We start from the raw sequence: 18,320 nt of genomic DNA on the forward strand, positions 1-18,320 counted from the left end.
GACGGCGAGAAATAAACTGATCTTCGAAGATAAGACTCTCAACCCTAAGGAAGCCATGCTTAGAGGATTAGTCTCTGCACGTGAATGGATTCAAGCACAAGGCACGATAACACAAAAAAGCAGAGCTCTACCTCAAGGAACCCGACTCCGCTGCGAAGCTGGCACTGACAATAGCTCGACTTGTAACTCAGATGCATCTTGGAACGTTACCACGAGGAGAGCAGGATTGGCATGGATCATTGCAACGCCGACATCAACACAAACCCACGACGGATCGCTATGCACGGAAAATGTCAAATCTCCTCTTATGGCCGAAGCTCTTGCACTCCGATCGGGTCTCCTCGCCGTCGCATCTCTCGATATCACCAGCATCAGGGTCTACTCAGACTGTCAAACGCTCATCAGAGCAATCCAAAACAAACTCCAGATTAAAGAAATCTTCGGTATCGTCTCAGATATCATGCAGATCTCCTCGGCGTTTGAATCTATCTCTTTCTCCTTTGTTCCACGATCAGAAAACCAAAAGGCTGACTGTTTAGCCAAACGGGCTCTGATCTCTTCTGTTTCTGTACTTGTTTGAACATCTGGGTATTGAGCTTTGTTTTCGGCCCTTTATCTTTCCTTTGCTTTTAATATAATCTCGTTGCACAAAAAAGAAGACTATCATATAACTTTATATAAATTAATTGCAGTTAGCAATAATCATGTAGTTTTTCATATCAATCTACAACTGTGACCTCTTAAACACAGAATATATGAACTCCAAACCTTTTTTTTTTAAAAAATATTAATAGAATTTAAATTTGATATTCATATTTTCACATTTTATATTATTCACTCTGAATTTAAATTATAGTAAAAATAAAATTTATTTTTATTTACCAACAATCATGTAACTTTTATAGAATTTTTTACTCTTTAAGACACATTATGTCTTTCCAATAACACATTGAGACACTTCTAGCTGGAGGCACACTTTATCTATGTGCAATGTCTTACATGCCCTTTAACTACACTCTCTTCTAATTCTAGTTCTTCTCTAACGAGTCAATCCCATCCAACTTTTATTGATAAAATAATAATTTCTAAATTGCAATATCATAAATCAATTTTTGAATTTCGCAAACGACCTATATTCTCTCTCCCACTTGCTAATACCAGATCTACTTTTCCCTTTTCGTGAACTCCTCTATTTCGTAAACCTAATCTTGGGAACGCCTCCATATCTTCTTCATCAATTTTCGGAGAACATGAGAATCGAGAGGCCCTGCCGCTTTTTGATTCTACAATCTCCTCCCCACCTATTCGGCTTTCATCATCTTTCTCCAATTTCCTTTGTTTTTTGTCGCCCCTCTTCATCATCCGTAACGAACCATGACGAAATCGAAGTCGAAGAAGAAAGCGAAGATTACTGAGCAACCAAACCCACTGCAAACACTTCCACCGGGCCTCCGACTCCCGCCGAGATTATTTGCGACTGATAGATTCTCCATCAAGTGTCTGAACATCTACTCGTTACCGGAGATTTTTGGCAGTTATGATCGAAAGGTGCTTATAACTGTCAGAATCAAGCCGTCGTCTCTGTCACCTTTCGATTTGAAGCTCCTCAAACCACTCTCCGTCGAGTAAAAGCTGTTGAAGATGTTCATCGCAGACTTTGTTCTCTATCATATCCAAAAGGTTGGTTCTTCGATGCATCAATTTTTTTCTGTAATTTTAATTGAAGTTAAAGCTGAGGGATTATGTTTGTGTAACTTTGCCAAAGATAGGGATCATCCACTTCAGAGTTAAAAATATCAACCGGATCCGGCAAAGAGTCCCTTAAGAAAGAGATGATAGGATTTCTTGATCTCGACGAGCTCAACCACCATTGATTACCCATTAGAGCTTCACGTACTGTCGCAGTTTAGTTGTTTCAATGTCTTGCAAGAGCTCGATCATACGCAAGTGAAGGACCTAAAGACTACAATCTACTTGGTAATGTGAAACCACGTTTCTCAAATCAACATTAATCCTTGTCCACATTTTCTTATATACATTGATTGTGTCCATGTCCACAGCTTACACCTACTTCTCCTGAACTTGATGTGAAGAAACCCCAAGATATTGTTCGTCCTGGGAGTTTGATTTTGTTAGCTGAAGCTTATGATCGATGTGTTCAAGTGTGTGCTGAATATGCTAAAACTTTTTATCTTGGTTGGGATCTTCTTCTTCTTTCATTGCTGAGTTTTATGTCCACAACATATATGTCCATATTTTTCTATATCCACAACATATATATATATATATATATATATATCCACATTTTCTTTGTCCACAAACACTTAATCTACAAAAAATATTTTGTCATGATATGTTTTTCATATTCAAATTTCTAAAATATACTAAAATGGATATTAAAATGTTGACTACAAAAAGTTATAATTTATTATGTCTAATTTATTTATTGATATACTTTAATATGTCAAAATAAATCACATAAAGAAATAGAGGGGAATTTATAATAGTAATTTCAAAAAAAATCAAATAAATCCAACCCTACGATCTAGTTTCAACAAAATGGACAATATATATGTCCAACCCTACGATTTTGTTTATCCACAATATATATGTCCACATTTTATTTGTTCACAAACATTTAATCGACAATTTTTTTTTGTGGATATGATTTTTTATATTCAAAATTTTAAAGTATACTAAAACGGATTTTAAAATGTAGAAGAAAAAGTTATAATTTATTATATTTAATCTATTTATTTATATACTTTAATATGTTAAAATAATCACATAAAGAAATATAGGAAAATTGATAATAGTAATATAAGAAAAATAAAAAATTCTAATCTTGTCAAAACGAAACCTCTCTCTAGAAGAAAAGTGTCCCTCCAGCAACATGTACCTTATCTTGTCAAAAAAGTGAAAAAAAGTATCCTAAGTCGTAATGCACTCAACTTTTATATCAATCTGGGATGGGATGAGGTACTTTAAACACGACGTACATACACTTTTAACTGTATATTTTTTTTTTTGGCAACAACAGTATATATTTTAACAAATATTTAGGATAATTGAAATATAAAAATCACATCTATAACAACAATACAAAAATACTGTAACTTGGGAGTATATATACTTTCAAAATATTAATTAGTGTATTTAGGAAAAACAAAACCATAGAACACGTTGTAAGACTTTTTGTATTTTAGTGGCACTTGCTGACCATAAATAACCAGAGTAAGACTCCCGACAACACCCACAAGAAGAAACTTTCTCTTCGACTAAAATGATTAGAATGGCTGTTCCCACAGGTCTCTTTCTCCGGCCTCTCATCCTCGCCGTTCTCTCCCTCCTTCTTCTTCTTTCTCCTTCCGTCTCTTCCTCCACCGAGTGGCTCGACATCGATGCCTCAGATCTCAAAGCTCTTCAAGTCATCGAAACAGAGCTCGGAGTCAACAGTCAACGCTCTTTGTCCAGTGGTGTTAACCCCTGCGGCCGCGGAGGAGTTTTCTGCGAGAGAAGGCTCTCCTCCTCCGCCACCGGAGAATACGTCCTCCGTGTCACGAGACTCGTCTACCGATCCAGGACCTTGTCGGGGACCATCTCGCCGGTTATCGGAAAGTTATCAGAGCTAAAGGAACTCATTTTGTCCAACAACAAATTAGTCAACGGTCTTCCCGTTGATGTCTTGAGCTGCAAGAAACTCGAAGTACTTGATGTAAGAAACAACAAGTTCTCCGGTCAGATTCCGGGGAACTTCTCACGCTTGATCCGTCTTCGGATTCTTGATCTTTCTTCGAACAAGTTCTCCGGGAACTTGAACTTCTTGAAGAACTTGCGCAACCTGGAGAGTCTCTCGGTTTCAAACAATCTCTTCTCAGGCAAGATCCCACAAGGAGTTGACTCTTTCCACAATCTCCGGTTCTTTGACTTTTCTGAAAACCGGTTTTTGGAAGGTCCGGTTCCGGTTATGAGCAAGATCAAAACCAAGATTCAGACATCTTCTCTACACCAAACGAGACACATTCTCGCTGAAACTCAAAACTCCACCAAGAAAGCCAACAACAACACCACCAACACATCAAAAGCAACTTCAGAGCATGATAAAAAGAAGACGAAGAAGAAGAAGAACAAGAAGAAGAAAGTACTGGCATGGATCTTAGGGTTCTTAGTCGGAGGCATAGGAGGAACACTCTCTGGCTTTGTCTTCTCTGTTATATTCAGACTGGTCCTTCGAGCAATAAGAGGACCAGAGAAGCCATCAGGTCCTACCCTATTCAGTCCAATGATCAAGAAAGCTGAAGATTTAGCCTTCTTGGAGAACGAAGAAGCGTTAGCCTCTCTGGAGATCATTGGAAGAGGAGGCTGCGGAGAAGTCTTCAAAGCTGAGCTACCTAATGGCAACGGGAAGATCATCGCTGTGAAGAAAGTGACGCAACCGTCTAAAGAAGCCGGCGAACTTGTAGATGAAGAGTCCAGGATTCTGAACAGGCACATGAGGCAAATCAGATCAGAGATCGCCACGGTGGGACACATCAGGCACAGGAATCTTCTCCCGTTGTTAGCACACGTTGCGCAACCCGAGTGCCACTACCTAGTCTACGAGTACATGAAGAACGGTAGTTTGCATGATATACTGACCGATGTGGCAGCTGGAAACAGAGAGTTGATGTGGCCAGCGAGGCACAAGATTGCTGTAGGTATAGCTGCAGGGCTTGAGTACCTTCACATGGATCACAAACCAGCAATCATTCACCGAGACTTGAAGCCAGCGAATATTCTTCTCGACGATGACATGGAGGCTAGGATTTCGGATTTCGGGCTGGCTAAGGTAATGCCTGATGCAGTCACCCACATCACCGCGTCGAAGCTTGCAGGTACCGTGGGATACATAGCGTCAGAGTATCATCAAACTCTCAAGTTCACGGACAAATGTGATATCTATAGCTTTGGAGTGATTCTTGGGGTTCTTGTGATTGGGAAGCTTCCTTCGGATGTGTTTTTCCAGACTACTGACGAGTTGAGTCTGATAAAGTGGATGAGGAACATGGTGACATCGGAGAATCCAAGCCTTGCTATTGATCCGAAGCTGATGGAACAAGGGTTCGATGAACAGATGCTTCTGGTTCTGAAAATCGCTTGTTACTGTACTTTGGATGATCCGAAACAGAGGCCGAACAGCAAAGATGTCAGGACTATGCTGTCCCAGATCAAACACTAGTGTCTCTCTGTGATATATCGTTTGCTTCAAAATGTGTATTCTATATTTCCTGTCCCATGAGGAATTCAAATAACTAGGAACACAATAGTGTTTGCTTGGCAGAAGCTTGTGATGAAGATGTATAATTTAAATGCTTTTAATTATGTTTTCTTGCCTCAACATTAAGTCATCAAACAGATACAATAAGCTTCAGCTATATACATGAAGGAATCGAGCACATTAATTAACAACCATGATATAACAATGTCTTACGTGCCTTCTCTATAAGCAGCCGTTGAGAATCTCCCTCAGATATTCTAGCTGTTCATGACTTCCTTCATGTTCTTCCCACTAAAAAATTAATAACAAACAAAGTCAAACACATGTTGAGATGTAGTAACTGAGATGGACAAACATTATCAATGAAGTTTTTCTCTGTCAAAGCAAGAACATGTGAACTGTTTACCCTTGAACTGGAGAACAATGTCTACATGATTCTCATCATCCTAGTAAGACTATTTTAAATTTGGGGTGTTTTAATGTTTCAAACTAACCTCTTGAAGAGACAAGGATACCACCTTCCATCCAGCAGCAGTAACATATCGCCGCTTCAGCATTGTATGCCCTAACGGTAGTCCTGTATAGAGAATAGACACAAAAGTCGAAATGATCAATCAGTTTGGGTTGGCTCCACTAAACAACAAGAATATTAAAGGAACAGAGTGATGTCACATACCGGTGTTTCTTGAGAAATGAGTTGGCCCATCGATTTCTAAAGCAACTTTCTTCTCGACTAGAGCAACATCCACAGTGTAGCCATCCACGTCATGTTCTTTAGCCCAATCAAGTCCTGTACTTATCAGAAGGCGTCCAACTTCTTTCTGAAAAGATGAGGTTATCTTCTGATTGAACCTTTTGGTCTTTCCTGCACGGGTTATTTTCTCTTCGAGCTCATGCCATAGTGACAACTCAAGGTGGGGATACTCAAGCTTCAAGCACTGATTCACGAGATACACCTGAGAAGCAAACATGACGTCTTCCCTGTACTGTTCCGAAAGCCTCTGCTCTTCCAAAGTGGTTAAGATATTCCATATATTAGCAAAGAAAGGTCGCTCCACTTGTCCAAGAACAGCATAAGACCATGCTATGTTTCCAAGCTGGTCCCTGTTAAAGCTGAGCGCTGGAGATCCTGAAGCACCGTCGCTTACTTCATCATAGTTTGATGTTTCTTTCGTTAAGCAGCACTTGAACTGGTCACTACCTTTGAAAGCACTGTCCAAAGAATCAAGCATAGGACCAGCTGGCTCATAAAGCGAGGCGAATGACCACAGCAGCTGAGCAATCTCTTGGCCTTTAAAGGTGACGATAATAGTAGCTGCTCTCTTTGACAACTCCGCAAAGAGTTCCGGAGCAGAATGCCTCATGGAAGCAAAGGCACCTGCGATATTAGCAACATTCTGAGAATTAAACTTCTCAACCTTACACGTTGCAACTTCCGCGACTCTATCCATCTCTGTAAGATAAAGCAGTTCACCCCCGATTTTGGACAATGCCCAAGCAATGTTAGAGACGCCCTGAGCTGAACATTCAGGCAGGCATGTCATTGCAAGAGCAACAAGCATCGACATCTCTCTTTGCCGAGCAAACGCAAGCCTACGAGTTCTCATCATCGAAACTTTCTCCATGTTCTTGGCAATCCGGTGGAGTGCAGTAGCGATGTTTAAGGGAGACAATGGCGATGGGGTTAAACCTTTGGCAACAGCCATGATTGTCTCGGCTGTTACTTCAAGTACCTCTTCAGCTGTTTGCGCTTCTGTTATAGCTTTGTTCAGGTTGATCTCCTTCATACGATCAGAAGGTCCTGTGAACTGAGATAGCCTCTGGACTAACTGCTCCCTCGTCTTCTCTTTCTTTTCCTCAAACATCCCACCAGCTAACGAGCTAACTCTCTTCCGCAGCTCCCCCATCTTGTCCTCCTCCACAGATCGGTCTAAAAACTCCAGACCTTCGTCATCTGAATCGAAATCATCTTCGGGAACGGTTTTACTTTTAACCTTGTCTTTCTTGATCTTTTTCTTCTTCTTCTTCTTGAGAGGCATCACCTCCGCCATTCTAGAAGACAATCCTCTAGCTTCAATAGACTGAAGTGCAATTTTCCTAGCCCTTACACACCAATCCATCCCTTCAGTGTCATCAAGCGCTTTCGACTTAGCTTGCTTCTTCCTCTTCTTTGGAGGTTGAACCTCCAACGGATCAATCTCCCCAAGAAACTCTGCCTCCCAATCCAAATCATCATCTTCTTCTTCCTCCTCTTCATCCGAGTTACCAATGACAGACGAGTTCTATAACAATAAGAAACAACATACAAGTTTGTTCAGCAACCTTATCCAAAACCTTTAACACTATCATGACTCGCAAATACAAATAAAAAGACTCAAAATTTATAAAAGCAAACACTAAAAGTAATCATTTTTAAACCTAATTATCTGACTAATCCATGTTTTAGGAAATGAAGAGCTAACCAGGCGATTCAAGGAAGCCCTCTTCGCGACTGGAGATAGAAACCGGTTCATCTTATCAGGGATAAGCAGTATCCCTGGAGATGGAACAAAGAGCGTGTAAGGGTGAATACGAAACAAAGAAGAGAAATAGGGAGTGAGGTAGAAGCGACCTGCTGCGAAGGAATTGGAGGATGAGGAGACAGGGAGATGGAGATGGCGGCGACTTTGGTAAACGATGCGGTGGCGTAGCTCCGGCGGACTGAGGCAGAAGCACCGCCGTAGTGGAACTACGGACTCCATCTTCTTACTTCAATCGGAGAAACGTTGAAGGCTCTGTTGCTATGGTTTTTAACAGACTGGGTTTTAGTTTGGGTAGAACCCTCTCACTCATTTAGTGAGTTTGCTCCCAAATATATTAATTATCATAGTGAGATCCCTCAAAATTAGCGTCTTTCTTTATTGAATACGCTCAGTATTTTAATATCCTTATGGTGCCTCAAATTAGTTTATTCCTACTACAAATGCCCATTTTGGAGAAACCCCAAATAATATCAGTTGAATACAACATCTAAAATTACTATCTGGGATGTGTTACTGAAAATGGATGAATTTCAGTTAGTTTAGAAAAAAATTGAATAATTTTATATATTTTAAAACTAGTTTTATACATATATTATTTGAGTATCTGTTTTATATTCGTCTTTTCTCATTATTCATGTATCAATTTGATTAAACTGAAAAAAATTAGATGAATATTAATTTCGATAGGATCCGAAAGAGAACTGTCCTTAAATCCAAAGTATATAGACCAAATAAAAGACTGTCCTTAAATCCAAAGTATATAGATCTGCTTCTTTTGTTTCGTTTTCATAGCTTGTAACCTAGGTTTCTGCCGTTTCTCCGGCGAGCCGCCGCGTTAGGGGTGTACACTTTCCGATGCCCTTTTTAGAGAAGATTAATAAATATTTAATTTAAAAAAAAAAAAGACTAGTTTTAGAATATATATATTTTTAAATCCAAAATGTCACAAAATCCAATCTCATTAACATACAATAGTGTTCAGTACATCCATGTATCATTTGGCCAAAAAGAAAGAGCACAGCATGCATGTATCATTTGAATCTCAACTTGGCTATACACACATGTAAATTATAAAGAATAAAATCAAAAATAAAAATAACAAAAAATACAAACCAACGAATAAAGAAAAAAATCATAAAAGAAGAAGCTTTCTTGCTTCTTGTGAGAAAACAAATGGAAAGAAAATGACAAAAGCTTCACTTTCTCTAATATATGCAAAAATCATGGCTTAATAAATATTTTTGACTTCACAATTCGGTGTTTTCTGCCTCCTTACTCAGGCAATGTCTGGAACAAGAAGTGGAAATCAGATCGCTGCCGGAGAAGCGGCGGTGGATCAACGTTGGAGAGGCTAATGGTCCCGCCCTGGAAGGACTGTGAAACATCTTCCACTGAGAAAGGAATGCTGAAAGATACCAGGAAGAAACAGTGACTTGCTTTGCAAGTAATTATGGAGATAACTTGAGATGAAAGCAAGACATTAGTTTTGTTTTAAGCATACCTTGAGTTAACGTCTAGCAAGAAAGAAGGGTAAGTCATGTTGATTGAATCTTCCGCCATTAATTTGATCACCTATTATCACCACATAATCGTTTAATCCTGATGACTTCATGTTGTTGTTTTAGGTCTAACATAGCCATATTGTGTTTTTTTCTTGAACTTGGTCAGGTTTGGTTTGATACATTAACTTACCTCAGGGGAGAGTCCTTGAGTTCCATACTTGTCGTCCCAAAACATAGTTCCAATTCGATACACTTGTGGAATGCTTAGTACCGGACATATCTCTTTTGTAATCTCGTCTAGTGACTTCTGCGTCTTTTGGTGCAATACCTGTAGAGAGTGATAGTGTATATGAAAAGCTGATTTTTTTTCAACAGTTGAATTTTCACCAATAGATATGGTTCAGAGTTGTACCAGAAACTTCACTGCTTGCCTAATGTGTTGAAGTTCATCCCATGGTGACCGTGCTGCCTGTTAGAAGACAACAATATATATATGATTATGCAATTAATCTGTCTTGTTTTTTGCACTTGACATTATTTGGTTACTAATGCTTTAGACTACCTCGTCTTCTGTCTTCAGGCACCACTGCTCTAATTCATGCAAGCCCATTTTCAGATATTCTCCATTGCTAAAGGAACAACACTCTCGACGAAGCAACAAACTGCCAGAAGATATAAACTTCGTGTCAACCGACGTCTTAACATGATGTTTTAGCTACTTGTCCTATGCAATATGTAATGTACCTGTTAAAAAGCTGCACATTTATGTACGAGAAAACCTGATGGAAGAGTTTTCTTGTGATCATAGATGGGACCTGAAATCATCATTAAGACTCAAGTCAAGAAACAGGAAAAATAACAAATTATAGATCTCCGAAAATGTGTTCTCTTACATGATTCTCTGCCATCAAGGTCAGTGTATGTTCAAGCTTTTCAGTGATGTTCTTCCATTGTACATATGATGCTTGTTGCTTGGCAGTTGTGTTCAAGTGGCTGCCTTTAGTCACGTCTCGCAATGTCCTGGCTCTCATCGGTCTTGGTGCCTGTTACATCTCACATATTACACATTCATAACATACATGAACATCAAATCACTAACATATGTTCCATAGTAACTTGATGAATGAATGAATGAATTTACTAACATGGATACAGAGATTTAGTAACGGGTTTATCTCTTTCTTCAAGCTATCTCGGATCATTCCATATGTTTTCTCAACGTATGCGGCTAAGTGTTGCTTGAATAGTAACGCTGGGTATTTAGCTTCAACCATGGCTTGGTCATTTGATATTCCAACCATCCCACTGTAACCACTGGATGTTTCCAAACCCACTGAAGATGATTGCATTCCCTACAATGTTGTTACATGCAACAGTTACTAAGTCTCATACAAATTAGAGGTTCACTTTTAAGAAGCTTACTTGCACAAGTCTCCCAAATAGTGTAGTCTGGGATGATCTGTTACGTCTTGAAGCAGAGTTATTTGTATTGCTGAACTTGAGTGTAGATTGTAGAAGATATAGGAGGGTAGAGCTTGTTGTGAGCCAATAAGTTAGTTCCCTTGTGTCATCTTGGCTCTTCTGGAAGAACCAAAGTTAGTACAACTTGAATATAAAGTTTTGGTTTCACAAGGTTGAAGGATGTTACTACTTTATTACCTCAATGGATGATCTGATTTTATGAACAACCCTATCAAATATATTTGTTTTCTCCAGTTCAAATGATCTCCATTGAAGTAGTGTCTTGTAAATTATCCAGGCTGCCACAGATCTTCCGTTATCAAACCTTCTTTCGTCGGTGAGGCATGTCAGCAGAACATCATGGCTCTCCTGTCCAGTAATACTCTTTTTAAACTCTTCTGTAATGAACTTATGAATCTTAAGTACAAATGTTACCTTTTGCCTATCTGTTAAAGAGCTTTGTTTTGCTAACACAGTGACTGGAGTCCTTGGCTCCTGTAACAAATAACAAGAGATGATGAACTGTAGAGTACTGTTTCTTATCTTGTGCTAGCAAGATAACTTACTTTTGTTGCCTGAATCTCTTCTGTTTGATGTCCATTTTCAAGATCCTGCATAGTTATATTACATTAATGCAATTGTTATACTTTTTTATTAAACTAAAATAATTATATGTTGACAGAAGTTATGCACCTTTGCAGATTCAAAAACTGCTTCATTAGGCACTGTGTTCTCTACAGCAGGTGCTTGTCTTCGAAGAGTTTCATTTTCTGACTCTAGAATTGCAATCCTGTCCTTCAGGCTGATAAGAGTTTGTTTTTTAAATAAGTGATGATGTTATATGGATTTGTTTTTCAGATATGTGTTGATATTCAGCTCACAAGCCAGTACCTGTTTAACTCTTCAGGCTCTACCGCGCTTGTTGAAGCAGTCAAAGCCTGCTGGCGCAAGACCTGATTTTCAGATTCAAGGTTTGACTGGTTCGTTTGTAATCTGGAAATTTACCAACAATACTCATGAACTCTGACTGTAAAAAAGATTTATGATTTCAATGCCTCAAGAAACTGACTATATCGAATACCTTTCAATGACCTCTTGAAGTTGAATGGCCTTTGCTTTTGCATCTTCTGCTTCAGTTAGACTTGCCTTGTTATATCTCTCAAGTTCAGAACATACTGCTTCAAACTCCTCAAGTTTTCCTTTTAATTTATCAACCTCAACCTGTATTTTGAAAGATATTGTATGAGGCAATTATCTGCAAGTTGGTTGAACTTGTAGCTCAAAAAAAATTACCTCCAGCTCATTGTTTTGACTGGTCAGTAATTCCAGTTGAGTGTTGTCTACAACTGGAACCTCTTTGATGACTGGTGGAGCTTGTTCAATGGCTAGTTTTGCTGCTTCTTTCTCTTGTATGATTGCAGCATGGGCTTCATCTAGCTTCTCTTGCAAATCAGTGAAAGCATTTTGTAGGTTTGCAATCTCTTGTGCTTTAGCTTCTTCAAGATCAACCTAATGAACATTTTTTTTTTGAATTATGACCACTATACACAAAAAACTCTATGTTTTTTAGTTCATTGAATATCACCTTTTGATGTTTCTCTAATTCGAGACGCCAGGTTAGCTCTTCCACACGCTTCTCTAACTTGTCTTTGGCTTCCTTGAGTGCCCCAGTTTCTCTTGCAGCCTTTGTTTGAAAGAATTGTTTCTTAGTAACTTAGACTGAAGTATGCGTGAGTAGATTGATTCTTATTAATGAAACTTACCAATTTGAGCTTTTTGAGCTCTTTTCGAGCTACTTTAGCTCTCCACAGACATTGTAATGCCAATGTTGATTTTCTGTACTGGTTATAAGCTTCATGAGCTTGGTGTCTTCTCCATTCCCTCTGTTAAAAAGTATATCAGTAAGAATATTCATAAAAGTATATATCAAAATCATATTGAACCTAACAAGATTTGAGATCAACTAGTCAAAATCTATTACCTGAACAATAATTGCAGCCTTTGTTCTTCTTCTGTGTCTATGTTTGTTTCGAGCATCCATAGCCCGTAAACCAGTCTGAATAACTGTTGCTGATGCCTGTAGGTTAGTGTAGCATATTCTTGCTCTATGAGCACGAGTGTTCTTTTGAATACAAATTGAAGCAGCTTCCCTTCGCATGTTTTGATATAACTTGCGTGCAAGTTGTGCTATATAAGCAACAGAACATGACATAAAAGTTAGTTTAGAGAACGTTGTGTCCTGGCTGAATTTGGATCAGTTTATGACATTATATTATCATATACCAGTGCTCTTATTGGTATAACAGTTCTATATTTTCATAGCTTTGTGTTGTGCAAGGAGTGTCAAAGAATTAAACCTCTCAAAAGTTTCTGAACAAAAATTGTAGCCTTTTTCTGCCCAAGGAACTCTTTTCTTGTCAGATAAGTTCTGATCTGCCTCTGGATGAGTCTAGTGGCACCAGCCAAAACCTCGGTTCTTCGCGCATCTAGTTCAGCCATCTGGCCAGCCCTAAGAAATATCTTTGTTTTCCCTATCTGAACACAACAAATCAGAATGCAAAGTTTAGGTTGAACTGCTACTGGATGAGTTCATTTTGAAATGCATGTACCCTGAGCCTGACATACCTGGTAGCCCTTTAAGCCCATTTTGTCACATATTGATGCACAGGCAGCCTTTTCATCAGATCTGTCAATACAAAAATGCAGTTTTCTGAGTGATGATTGGTTCAGGAGAGTAATAATCTGTCTTCTTTCTAGATAGTGTTAAGTGTATTTTTAATACCCTTCTGGTACGTGTGTTGCTAGCATCACAAAACGATCAAGAAATTCATCAAATGCTCGTTTTGTTGGATAACCAGCACAACTGATTCTTATAGCTTCCAGTACACCCTGTTCACTCACGAAGATTGGCTATAAGCATAAACCTTTTGAACTTGTTCAAATAGTAAACCTGAGAATTTAGGTTTGCTTACTCCACATCTTAGTTGGTTTAGAACGGTGTCATTCTCAAAAATCGATGGCTTTAGAACTGTATTTGGCTTCACACATCTAATATAATGAGGCTCTGTTGTGTTCAGCGTCTCCATCAGAGCTTGGAGTTGTTGCTGGAGGGTAGGTTATGTCCGGAATAAAGATCTTGAGAAATGTGTAAATGGTTATGTTTTATATTGGCTTACCTTGAAACGTGTCCCAATTGATGAAAACTTGGACTGCTTTGATGCGTCTTCTGGTAATGGTGGAAACAAATTGGCTACAAAAGAGCACTTAGATGCATCTAACAAAGCTTGATGTTCTGCCACAACATAGTCCTTGTTCTTGTCGAGAAAAAACTCTGCTGAGTAAGTAACCTGAGGCATAAAATCATGGTCAGTAACTAGCTACTTTAGTTACTTCTACCTTAGCGTCTAAAATTGTATTTGTCTCACATCTCCTGCATAGTGGTTGACAGTGAAGGCTGTTCTGGCAAGCTTAGGTTTGCTGAAACGCTTGTGTCCTTTATATGTTTGATACATCTTCTGTGCAAACGTCTCATGGGTCGACTTGGGAAACATGCTTCAAGAATATAAGGTTACTACAAGAGGATACCAGTTCTAGTTATTACTATGGATTCTGATACACTTACCATGCTTCATCGAGTAAAGCAATTATGCCTCCTGGTTTCTGCAAGAAATTAAGAAGATGTCATTGACTGTTTCCTTTGTTTATTACAAGAGGATGTTAGTTTCAAATAGTGTATACCTTCTCAATAAGATCTAAGACGTCTTGGTTGTCAACAAATTCAACATAGCTCCAGTCTATTTCCTCCCTTGTGTATTCCTCTTGCTCCATCTTGAACACATGCTGCATATAAAAAAGAATGTTTCCATGTAAAAAGTTTATTGCAATGTGAACTGGTTATAGGTGATTTTATATCTTACCTGGTTGAAGTGCTGTTGCAACTTCTCATTTGTGAGATTGATGCATAGCTGCTCAAAACTATCAAAGGTATAGCGGTATTAGATCTTAAGTTCTATATGTGTGCACATTATTTATGTCAGGTTTACCTGTTGATCTTGAAGCTTTCAAAACCATAAATATCGAGGACTCCGATCAAGCTTGTAGCATTTGGATCTTGACCTATTGAGCTGTTGATCTTGTCCACTATCCTGTCATAAATTGAGTTGAACACATGTCACATTTGGAGATTTCTCAAACTGAAAAACTGTTTATCTAGACAATGTCCTGAAGCAAAACCATTTAAAAGCTGTGTTCTGTCCCTCCTGTGATGTCTATGTGGTTTCTATTAAAATTTCAAACTATTCATTTTTTTGTTTCAGGAGTTGTATTTACTCACCAGTCAAACAACCTGGAGTACACTGTCTTGGCTAAAGCATCACGGTTCAAGGCTGCTGATTCAGGGTCAAGTGGCTTTGTAATTTTACCATCAGGAGTAACAATTACACGCTTGCAGAGTGAATCCTCAAGCATCTTCTCATTGCACCTGCGTCAAGTGGATTTATCTGTCAGCATTGCCATTGGCAGAGTTTATGTTCTAATTTTAAGAGATTTTCTATACATGAGTAGTTCTGCTGCTGTTTGAAGATGATAACTTGACTTATCATCCCTGAGTTTTGAAGAATCTGCGTCTTCTCCTTTGATAAAATTTACATTTCCAAGGTGGAGGATGGCAGCTACAACGCGGAATATGGCATCCTTGAAGTTGAAGTTTCTTGTCAGCATTTATCATCATTTTGTATCCTTATAGAGAGTCATGAGACAAACCTGTGACTCTTGTCCAATACCAACAATGTCCATGGCATTTCTGGTCTCCAAATACTCTCTTGCATCATCTACATTAGATACCTCATAGCAGTTTGTCTGATTCAGATAGTGAAACGTCCTGGGATCACCTAGCTTGAACTTCTTGACTTCCTGAAAAAAAAAATCTTATATTGCTAAATTTTCTTTCCATCTATATTGCTTTCAGGATTGTTACTGATCATTTTTTTACCTCAGGTGGTGCTGCACATAGCATGTAGAAGCAGTGGTAGTTCCTCTCAGGGTCTGAGACTTGACAAACACGTGACCGTTCTAGAAGATAAGTTCTTATTGCAGCTCCAGATATCTTCCCACGCTTGTCAAATTGGATCTCAACAAATTTTCCAAACCGACTGTTAGAAGAAACACAGAGAGTTACAAACAGTCCAAAACATAAAGATGTCAGAGTTATTTCCAAAGTAAGTGTTGTAATAGTTAACACCTTGAGTTGTTGTTTTTCACAGTTTTGGCGTTTCCAAAAGCTTCCAACACTGGATTAGACTGAAAAGTAGAACAGCTTAGAATGGTGGAAGCATTATTGCATGATGAAGATAATAAAACTAAAGCTAGTAACCAACGGGAGTTGGCTTAGTGGCTAAAACTCTAGGATCACGTAGTATAGGTGTAAGAGGTCATAGGTTCGATACCCGTTGGCAGGGGTCTGCTCTCATAAAAAGAGCAAGTAAACTCACCTCTAAGACTTGTTGTTCAACACTTCTCCCTTCTGTATCTGATCTGCCTCCCATGAATGCAAGATATCTCATAAGCATTTTGGTTGTTTCTGTCTTCCCAGCTCCACTCTCTCCACTAACCAAAATAGACTGGCTCTTTGCCTCATTTATCATCGCCCTGGCGCATACATGGAAAGCTTTAGCTAATACAGTAAGTCTCTACTCAGTGATTAACAACTTATTACCTGTAACTAGTGTCTGCAACAGCAAACAGATGTGGGCTTAGCTCTCCAAACGCAGCTCCTTTATACTGCTCCATCATATGGACGCTATACAAATGAGGAAGTCTTTGGAATGGATTCACAGCAATCAAGATGTTTCCGGTGTAAGTCTGCCTTAGTCAAGAAGTTTGCAATTAGATAATCTCAAAAAGTTTTGATCAGTGGAATGTTTTTAAGATTACCGACATATATCTCATTTAGTGAAAACCGGCAAGCAAGATTGTGGAGGACCCCTGGCTCATGGAGGTAAGCCAGTTTAGTCATGTCATCAACTCCTGCAGGCGGCGCCTCTGTATCCTTTGGATAGAGGCTAGAGATACTAGCAACAATCTGTAAATATCAAATCTAGACTTTAGGTTTCTTCCAAGATTAATGGACAAGTGACAGAACTTAAAGTGGTTTTTATAAGAAAATGAAAAGTATCTTCTTACTGTTTTTTCATCTGCAGTGAGTATTGTTGCATTAGTGCCTTTGATCTCTGTCACTTCTCCATTAGTCCATGCATGTTCTGGATCCTCTACCCAGACATGTGACCCAAGTGTGATGTTTACAGGAGTCCCCTTAACATCATTCATCAAAGCAAGCTTTTCAGTACTCACATTCAGAAGAAAAGATAAAGGTATGTAACATAAGGCTTACCATAACTCAAGCTTCTCTAAGCTCTTAAGCTGAGTATCTGCAGCAGTTGAAGAAGAGAGAGATCAAATCAACTCTCTTGGGTCATTTTCTTGAAAACAATGCTTGAGCATTTGATATGAAACTGTTTGGTGTAAGGTCACTACTACTCTTCATAGTTTTTTTCTTTCTCCTTTTCAAAAGCTTTTATGCTGTACTTACTTTTGAACATGAAGGGGGTCCTCGTAGGTTAAACTAAATATGAAATTGCTACTTTTAGAACAATAAAGTAGTTTGCTTTATATTTTGATATTGCAACTGCACCAACTTTTCTCTTGATCGGCCATGGCCAGGTACTGTTTCGCTGTGAAAGTGAATATATTTCCTCTTTTTCATCAAAAAGACTTCAAGACCCTTCACGTTTGGTTCCAGTGATCTCTTGCAGAGCCAAAGACTCAGGGGACGTGTCATGGCGTGCTTAAACTTGAAGTCACCACCTTAAAAAGTGTAAACTTGTCACATCTTGTTGAAAGTTTATTACTTTCTTGTTTTTATTTTGTGTGTGAAGGCGGCAATGGCCGGTGGAGCATGAGCATCTCCGGTGGCGGCTGAGGGCGGTGGCCGAAGCTGGGCCATTTGGTTTTACTTTCCAATTATATTGGTTTCCCTTTTCTTTTTCTTTTTCTATGTATGGTCGACAGTTTTTTTTATCATAGTATAGTTTAGGCATTGTTTGAATATTCAAAGGTGCATCATTATCTGTCTAATTTTTGCTAATTTCTCGATCCAAGAACATCATGATTACATGTGCAACACTGTGTTTCACCTTTTTCATAAATTAAATTATAAGAGAATCTCTTAAAATATCTTATATCAGCTGGCAGCCTGGCATAACATATTAATCCATCTATCAAAACATTGATGTTCATGTAATTAATTCATTAATTTGAAAAAACATTGATATTCATGTAATTCTTTTATTTGAAAACAAGGAAAACATCAAGTTTGATTTTTAACCTAGAAAAGTAACATAATTTGATTAAGTCCAGTCTCAAAAGAGAAGAGAAAACAGCAATGGTTAAAATGATTAGAACAAAACTTTAGAGATTAAAGTAGTTCTAGGCTTAAGTTCAATCATGAATGGATCAAAACGAGTTGAGAGTAAACTAGTCATATCCTTAAACTTACTTACCTAACAGTCTTTGATTCAATAT

At 38.5% G+C, this 18,320-nt stretch overlaps 3 protein-coding genes across 4 annotated transcripts; 1 reads left to right on the forward strand and 2 right to left on the reverse strand.

Annotated features, from left to right (window-relative positions):
• The first annotated feature begins 3,236 nt into the window (after positions 1-3,236).
• On the forward strand, positions 3,237-5,374 carry LOC106387988 (leucine-rich repeat receptor-like serine/threonine/tyrosine-protein kinase SOBIR1). The gene has a single exon (XM_013827947.3). The coding sequence runs from the start codon at positions 3,284-3,286 to the stop codon at positions 5,216-5,218; it is 1,935 nt and encodes a 644-aa protein (XP_013683401.2). The 5' UTR covers positions 3,237-3,283; the 3' UTR covers positions 5,219-5,374.
• LOC106387987 (RAP domain-containing protein, chloroplastic) lies at positions 5,341-8,129 on the reverse strand. The gene is made up of 5 exons (XM_013827946.3): positions 7,869-8,129; positions 7,720-7,793; positions 5,934-7,539; positions 5,752-5,834; positions 5,341-5,548 (listed from the first exon to the last, which is right to left on the reverse strand). The coding sequence occupies exons 1-5, from the start codon at positions 7,996-7,998 to the stop codon at positions 5,480-5,482; spliced, it is 1,962 nt and encodes a 653-aa protein (XP_013683400.2). The 5' UTR covers positions 7,999-8,129; the 3' UTR covers positions 5,341-5,479.
• A 591-nt stretch (positions 8,130-8,720) lies between these two features.
• Positions 8,721-17,303, reverse strand: LOC106387985 (myosin-12-like). 2 transcript variants are annotated; one of them, XM_013827944.3, is made up of 39 exons: positions 17,131-17,303; positions 16,923-17,051; positions 16,678-16,821; positions 16,456-16,601; positions 16,232-16,388; positions 15,982-16,040; positions 15,733-15,892; positions 15,504-15,653; positions 15,298-15,434; positions 15,076-15,222; positions 14,786-14,887; positions 14,660-14,717; positions 14,481-14,582; positions 14,365-14,402; positions 14,168-14,294; positions 13,919-14,089; positions 13,715-13,846; positions 13,525-13,631; positions 13,368-13,428; positions 13,100-13,277; positions 12,724-12,929; positions 12,506-12,625; positions 12,328-12,426; positions 12,036-12,251; positions 11,824-11,963; positions 11,634-11,735; positions 11,436-11,544; positions 11,309-11,353; positions 11,178-11,237; positions 10,941-11,111; positions 10,704-10,859; positions 10,427-10,633; positions 10,175-10,324; positions 10,026-10,096; positions 9,844-9,943; positions 9,694-9,750; positions 9,472-9,609; positions 9,281-9,351; positions 8,721-9,184 (listed from the first exon to the last, which is right to left on the reverse strand). In XM_013827944.3, the coding sequence occupies exons 1-39, from the start codon at positions 17,131-17,133 to the stop codon at positions 9,052-9,054; spliced, it is 4,659 nt and encodes a 1,552-aa protein (XP_013683398.2). In that variant the 5' UTR covers positions 17,134-17,303; the 3' UTR covers positions 8,721-9,051. The 2 variants fall into 2 exon arrangements, with proteins under 2 accessions (XP_013683398.2, XP_013683399.1); XM_013827945.3 differs by having other exon boundaries at positions 10,704-10,862; positions 17,131-17,301.
• Between the last annotated feature and the right edge of the window lie 1,017 nt (positions 17,304-18,320).

Source organism: Brassica napus, chromosome C3 (genome assembly GCF_020379485.1).
Source record: "Brassica napus cultivar Da-Ae chromosome C3, Da-Ae, whole genome shotgun sequence".
Taxonomy (NCBI): Eukaryota; Viridiplantae; Streptophyta; class Magnoliopsida; order Brassicales; family Brassicaceae; genus Brassica; species Brassica napus.

Coding starts and splice junctions, on each gene's coding strand:
- LOC106387988 (XM_013827947.3), top strand. CDS start 3,284: ATGATTAGAATGGCTGTTCCCACAGGTCTCTTTCTCCGGCCTCTCATC.
- LOC106387987 (XM_013827946.3), bottom strand. CDS start 7,998: ATGGAGTCCGTAGTTCCACTACGGCGGTGCTTCTGCCTCAGTCCGCCG. Junction 7,794..7,868: donor CTCCAATTCCTTCGCAGCAG/GTCGCTTCTACC, acceptor TTCCATCTCCAG/GGATACTGCTTATCCCTGAT. Junction 5,549..5,751: donor TATCCTTGTCTCTTCAAGAG/GTTAGTTTGAAA, acceptor TTAATTTTTTAG/TGGGAAGAACATGAAGGAAG.
- LOC106387985 (XM_013827945.3), bottom strand. Junction 14,718..14,785: donor GAAAGCTTCAAGATCAACAG/GTAAACCTGACA, acceptor TACCTTTGATAG/TTTTGAGCAGCTATGCATCA. Junction 11,112..11,177: donor CTTTAACAGATAGGCAAAAG/GTAACATTTGTA, acceptor ATTACTGGACAG/GAGAGCCATGATGTTCTGCT.